The following is a 6,840-nucleotide window of genomic DNA, read 5'->3' on the forward strand; positions in this document are numbered from 1 at the left end:
CCATTTGTCTCTGTTGCTGTTGTCACTTTAACTTTGCACTCCCCGTCTTTAAATTCACAGCCATCTTTGTCGTTACATTTATCTTTGTCTTTTTCGATTTTACAACTTTCAGAGTCGCGTAGCGCCTTAGGTGGTTCAGTGTTGGAAGCTTGGCAGGGTGTCTGCTTGTTATGCTCCATGAAAAAGCTCAGTGTGATACCAAAATCACCCCTGTCTACCAGGTCTTTCAAGCTGCCTTTCACTTCTTTTCCAGCTAGTTTGTAATCAACGTCTTTTTCTCCCAGTTTTTGCAAATAAAGTGGGCCTATGTCGGCAGTTTGTGGACCGAACAATACGCTTACTGCTTCCTTTTTGGCCTTGTCGTTTTCGTTACTTATTTCCTTGGCTGCTGCTTTCTCCCGGTTTTCTAATAGCGCCGCTATGTCTCGCATCGTGGGGTCGCTTTGTAAATTTGCTACCGTTGTCGGTTTTATCGTTTCCTCGTTTGTTATCGTGCTTTTCCGTGCTTTGCATATGAGGTTTGCGAGTTTGTTTGCCGTTATGGCTACTTCATCTGCTTCATCGGATGGTACTGTTGGACAGCCGTCGTCAGTTGCTTTTTGCCCGCTGAAGCTGATTGTTGTTACTTCGCCGCTTATCGCGCTAAATTCGATCGATTTTATGCCTAGGGCGTTTGTTCGGTCGTTTTTTCCTGCGCCAGAGTTATCGTGACAGTGGTCGCCGCTGGCGGTTGTAATGCTTTGCGGCGTGCCTTTCGTGGCGATTGTGATCGTTATTGCCGGTGGCTTGAACACGTCTGTGCTGAGACCTTTGTATTGAGTCATTGATGTTAGGTGCTGTGCTGCTTTGTCTAGGTTGCCTTTGTCATTTGATTTCTCTTTGCATGCTCTGTAGTTGCTGCGACTAGTTTGGACGGTGGAAGTGCAGTCGTGGCCTGACGCACCGAACGTTGTGGCGTCGGCTGCATGGGCCGTCGCTGCAATCGTTCCCAGAGCTTTGTCTGTTGCCGTCGCTGCTATTTTGAGTTGAGCGATCCTGTCTGCTATGGCCAAGGCTGCTGCCCCGACATCGCCTGTCCTCGCTTGCTTTGCAACAACTATCTGTTTTTGTAGTCTGGTCCCAGCGAGCGCTGCCAGCGCCCAGAAGGCTCTAGCTGAGCTTCCGCTGCCTTGTTTTACGGCTGCCGCCGTTAGCTGTAGTGTTTGAGATGCCAGCTCATGGACTCGTGTTTCTGCTGTCGTTATCTGTTGGTTGAAATGCTGCTTAAGCTCCTCGAGGAAAATTATTTCGTCACAGACGTCAGTTACTGCACTGACTGCCTCATCGGCTGCTGCTGCCGGTTGCGGCTGGAAGGATAGCACGCTTATTGCTGCAAGTAGTGTAACCACCGTGCGAAGTAGTATAATATCGTGCATGTTTTTGCGGTTTGTATTTACTACTTCCCGCTTGCGTCAACTTTTTGGCTTGTCGCTTGTTATAGGGCATTAGGGTGTGGAGTTGCATTGTTCATGATATTGGTAGCTTCTTGCCCACTGTGTGCACATAACATGACAAGTTGGACTTATATATATATATATATATATTGAGTTCTGTTTTTTTCTCATTATTTTTGGTAATTTGTGCTGATATTAGTTATCTTGCACATAAGCTTTTGTTACTATTTTCATCCTTAATTTCTAATCCACATCCGATTACAATTATCTCAATAATTTTTCCCCACATATAAAATTACTCCTCATTTTTCATACCTACTAAAAAATCTCTAAATCCAAATTTCAAACGTTTATGACCGTCAATCACTTCTATTTTTTACGGTTTCGTTTGACCTCTATGCTGTTGGAATGACAAGGTTGTCTTGTGCTTATCATGAACATGGTCTCTGTTTTTCTTGCGTTCTGAGTTTTGCTCTATTTTTCACTGCATTTTAAGTCTAGGTAATTTTGGAGTCTAAAATGACATTCCAGCTACTGTTTCTTGAGGAAGGTGTGCTGCTGACTTTGAATCATCAACCACCTTTATATGGATTACTCTTTCTTCAAACGGCTTTATTGTCTGGTCATTGACCCAATACCGTAGTGGTCGAGTATCACCGTTAATTTTTTAATTTCATATAAACTTGCTTCACAGCTTCATCTATGCTGCATTTCAAGCAGTTTTCACATTTTGCACTTATTTTGTAACCACATTAATCCATTGGTAGATATAGGTTTTGAAATACTCTTCCTGATTATATTATATTGTTTCACACAAATGTTAGCAATTATTACTATATTTCCAGACCGAAAGCGTCCGAAAACATCCCACACTTACCCAGTCTCTTTCTCCTGGTTCTCTTTCTTCTTTAAACATATACATTAGGAATACCAAAAGATTAATAACTATATTCACTAGCATTTTCGCTGTAGAAACTATTAATTGATGGGCAAAATAACGGGCACTAGTGGCTTCTTCTCATGTATAATTCTTTTCTGTGCTGTACTCTTGCTAATTTCTCTGTTTTATTTTCATTTTTCTTTTTTTCTTCTGTTTTCTGTCACTTATTTTGCGGATAGCATAGCGCTTTCATTTGGACTTTAACTGGTTTATGTATCCTATCATTTTTCACACCATCATCCCATTGTGATTGATTTTCTCCATCGTAATGTTTATGTTTGAAATCGCGCATATTCTATTTCTATTTTTATTTCTCAGTCGTTTACTTACTCTCATTGGACCCTATCCATTATTTTGAGGACTTTAATTTTACCAGTTCATTCACTCTTTGCCACCATTTTTATTACAGTATTTGTATATACACACTCACAAAACTCTCGTATCACTATTGTTATCTTTACTATTTTAATTATACACCTACCTAATATTCATAAAATAAACAAAATAAGAAATGTTTCGTAATAGTAGTAATTTTTCATACCTTGTCACCCTATTGCTTTACACCAATAAGATACAGTCATACGAAAATTTTATTTTTTCCAGTTTTCCAAAATTCTCAAAAACTTTTCAGAAATTCGCAAAGATTTTACAAAAAGTGTTAAAATATATTAACTTCGCTCTAAATAGTAATATTTCATAAGTTCTATTAATTTAAGCAATAATCTTTAGAAATGTGGAATTCTAATAAACTCACAAAAGCAGCAACCATCAGAGCGAATTGCTCTTTTACGAGAATAGATGTATCTTTGCAACTATTATTTTCCCATTTGCAGTTCTATCCGTTGTTACACGCTGTCTGGTTTAGAAGTGTGCTGCACACAGGTTTAGCAGTATTATCCCCGTCTTTATTTTCTTCTGTTTTGCTTTCTGAGTCTGCTTGCTTAGGAGAACCCTCAGCATTGGTGGGTTTTTCTGGTGGCACCGATCGTTGGTGTGCTTGAGCAGTAAACAAGGCCAGTGCTTTGTGGAAATCACTTCCGCTCGCCGTTTCTATGCTCATTGGTTGAGCGTCGTCTTGTAGCTTTAGAGCCGCGTTAGTTTCTGTCAGTTTCATTAAGAATTTGTTGCCAATGATATCCTTTCCCTTGCCAAGTACATTCGCTACAGCTGCTTTGCGCTTATCTGGGTCTTCCTCTTTTTTGTTTTGACCGGTTAGGATTAGTGCTGTCTCTTGTGCGGTAGGATCGTCTGCTAGTTCGTCTAGTGTTTCGCTACCGAGTGCTGGTTGGGTTGTTAGGTCAGCCTTACGCGCGAGGCAGACCTTGTACACAAGCTCGCTTGTGTCTGTTGCGTCGTAGTTTTCGTTTGTTTTTGGTGTCTTGCACGCGTTTTCTGTTTCGATGGAGACGGTTGTGTGTGTGAGCACCTTTTGTTCTGTTTCTAGACCTTGAATGGCTATGCCGTCGCTACCTGCGCCTGCATTGTCGCCGCAGCCGTCGTTACCTGTTAGCGCTGCTGCTGTTGTTGGGGTGCTCTTCGCCTGCAGTGATGTGAACAATGGAACCGCTCTGATTGTGGTTGCACTAAGAAACTTAAGTTTTGTTTCGCTGGCTATCTGCTCGCCAGCCTTATTTAGCTCGCTGTCGGCCGCCTCCGTGTTGCACTTTGTGTTAGCTGGCGGTGTCACGATTGGGTGTACTCCGCATTTTGTTGTAAATCCGCTAGCACGGTTTGGTGTTGACGGGTCCGCTGCCGCTGCCGTTGTGTAAGTGACGGTTGCCTTTCCAGGTGTTATCCGGGATAGCAGTAATACCCCTATTCTGTGTCCCACTTGTTCTGAGAGCTGAGTTACTGCTGTTGCTGCGGCCTTTTGTTTGCTGATTGCCTTGTCTAGCCGCTGCGATGAAATTGCCTCTAGTAGTGTATAAGCCATCCCGAGTTTAGTGTTTGCATGTTGGGCCGCAGCGAGTCTGAGTTGCTTTTGTTGGCTGTTTAATTTCTGAACTGTACCGAACAGGTTGTTTAGTTTGCCTGAAAAATGCGTAAGCAAGTTGGCCACGTATTTTCTTTTAGTACAGTCGTCTTGTACTGCTTTAGACGGTGTTTCTGTCTCTCCCATCGCCACGTTGGCTGTTACAAGTAAGGCTGTGGCTATTAACAACATAGTCTACTTATTCTTGGCGGCACCTTTTTTTTGTTACTACTGTGGTTTTGGTGTTCTGCTTGCGTGTCTTTTTGTTGGTGTTGAAAAGGGGGAAACCTTGGTGTTTTTTGTAGTTATTGGTGCGCTCTTGGCCGTTAACATGGAGGTGGGTCGTTTGTGGGTTGGCCTATAAATAATGCACCAGCTTGCAAGTCTTGTCCACAAAATAACCACTTCCATACTTGCCTCTGTTTTTTTCATCTCTACCCTATTCTCTATATTTTAAACGCTTTAAGTTTCCATATTTGCGCGTTATATCAGTGCTGAAATATATTCCCAGTCGCCACTACTGTAAGCACCAGTATTGTAACTAACATCGCAGTTTCTCGACCAAACGTCTACAAAAGTGCAGGTGCTTACCAGTTAGCTACATCACTGTTTTCTTGCCAATTGGCGATACTGTGGAATGGTTAAACCTAATCTTGCTGATAGTTGCGCTTAGTAGATTTATTTGGGCTTTTTCATTGTTTTTCGGTGTGCATTTTGGTGCCTCTTACCTTGGGTTTGTTGGTGAACTCTTTTTTGATGTTACGTTTTTTTCCAATTGGAGATTTATTGTTTCTAAAGCTTTTATTCTGTCTGTCTTACTGACTCATTCCTTTTGGATAGCACATAAAGATAAATATACAAAGAAATCACTCTATATATACTCATTTCGGCACTGTCACTAGTTATTTTCAGATTTTTATTTGCTTTTGTCATTCGTGCAAATATTAGCGCTTAGCCGTATGTAGGGGAAAACTGGGAACTGGATGTTGTTTCTAGATTGGTGTAATGCGTTTTTCTTTTGGTCATCTGTAGGCAAAATAATTTTACAATTGCGTTTACACCTTGTTTGAGCACATCTTCTTAATGATTGTTGCGATTTCTTTGTTTTCTGCTTGTAGTGCTCTTTTTTAGCATCTTGTTCGCTGTTGGAACTTGTCGCACATTTAGGCGTATTTTAAGCTTCATTGTCTCCCCTACGTCCCCTTGTATTGAATCATAAGGTTGTATGGATGCCTTTGAAGTGCACGCCACTTATATTACTTTTGTGAATGTACTAATACCGCTGTAGAATGCTCTACTAGACTTTTTCCTTGATAATTCTTGCGGTTTCTGGATTAGGTAGTTTATTATTGGGTTATTTTCTATATTGAAGATACTTTGAAAGACAAATAACTCACTAATTATAATATGCGAATTATCAATCTCAATGTTTGACTCTAACATTTATGCTACAATTTTCTCTTCTCCAGCGAATTCGTGAACGGCGCTGATCCGTGCGAGAAAATTGGAAGATTCTGCCCTGGTCATTTTCACCGCTTCGGCTGCTTGTGCGGCCTGTCTGGATGACTATATTTTAGTCGCTGCGACCTCCTTGCGCTTTAGGTTGTTCGAGAGTAATTGCATTTTGGCTTTGCTGCCCCTGTGCTTGTGTGCTTTTCTGTGCTGCTGTTGCGGTTTGTTCCATCGCCTGCGCTAAATGCTTGTGAAGCTCCAGCTGCGGTTTTAGATTGAATGCTTGTCCTTTTATAGCGGCCATCAGGCGTATAAGGCCGTTTATCCGCTGCCGTGCCGCTTGTTGTTGTTGAAGTTTAGTGGCGACTTGTCTTATGCTTTGCAACCAGGGTATGTCTCTGGCCACCTTTTGATCTGCCTTTGTTGCTGTCTTGTAATACACGCAAACATCACTGTTCGAAGCGCCGCCGCAGTCGGTAGTTGTGAAGTCGCCAAAGTAAGCTCCTTGGTCTTTTGTTTTGATTTTTCTTGGAACTGCGCTGCTTGTGTCAGCAGTTCTGCGCTTGATATTTCCTTCTGTGATTTGTCTGGGCACTTTGAAATTAAGTCCTTTGTGGCTGCGTCAACCCCTGTTAGGGTTGAACCGGCATTGTTGTTGGCAGCTTGTGTGTTTTCGCAGTACTTGACTGCGCCGCTGCTGTCCGTTTGCTCGCCGGCGCAAATATAGTATATGAACGCCGCGATCGTTCGAGCTTTGGCCACTCCGGTTGTACCGCCGCAGAGGTCCTTCCTTGTTGTTGCCGCGCCGTTGCTGCTCTTTATGTTGGCTTCCGTTAGTTGGTTTTCGTTTTCTATGCCTGGGCCGAAGGCTGCTTCTTTTAGTTCCTTTTTGAGTTCGGTTGCAGTTAGCTTGGCACTGCTTTCTTGTATTGTTTGCAGTTCCTCCGCTGCTGCTGCCGCCTGCTCCGCTAGTGGCTGCAGCGACACGAGGTATTGTAGCCGCTGAAATTTGGTTGAAAATTTCAGTTGTGCTGCTTTTAATG

At 42.4% G+C, this 6,840-nt stretch overlaps 2 protein-coding genes and 1 pseudogene across 3 annotated transcripts in view; all 3 read right to left on the bottom strand.

Moving 5' to 3' along the window:
• Positions 1-1,415, bottom strand: part of TEOVI_000865700 (uncharacterized protein) — a gene marked incomplete at both ends in the record, with an annotated part of 1,494 nt that extends 79 nt beyond the window's left edge. The window contains one exon of the mRNA XM_067221273.1: positions 1-1,415. Within this exon, the coding sequence (XP_067077374.1) occupies positions 1-1,415 (1,415 nt within the window).
• A 1,664-nt stretch (positions 1,416-3,079) lies between these two features.
• TEOVI_000865800:pseudogene lies at positions 3,080-4,537 on the bottom strand (annotated as a pseudogene). The gene has a single exon. A coding segment is annotated over exon 1 (1,458 nt).
• Positions 4,538-6,169: 1,632 nt separating this feature from the next.
• The window catches only part of TEOVI_000865900 (Trypanosomal VSG domain containing protein, putative), a gene marked incomplete at both ends in the record, with an annotated part of 1,053 nt that continues 382 nt past the window's right edge, over positions 6,170-6,840 (bottom strand). The window contains one exon of the mRNA XM_067221274.1: positions 6,170-6,838. Coding sequence (XP_067077375.1) covers positions 6,170-6,838 — 669 coding nt within the window. The remainder of the gene's footprint in view (positions 6,839-6,840) is intronic.

This window comes from Trypanosoma equiperdum (genome assembly GCF_001457755.1).
Source record: "Trypanosoma equiperdum strain OVI genome assembly, contig: ctg_1391, whole genome shotgun sequence".
In the NCBI taxonomy this organism is placed as follows: domain Eukaryota; phylum Euglenozoa; class Kinetoplastea; order Trypanosomatida; family Trypanosomatidae; genus Trypanosoma; species Trypanosoma equiperdum.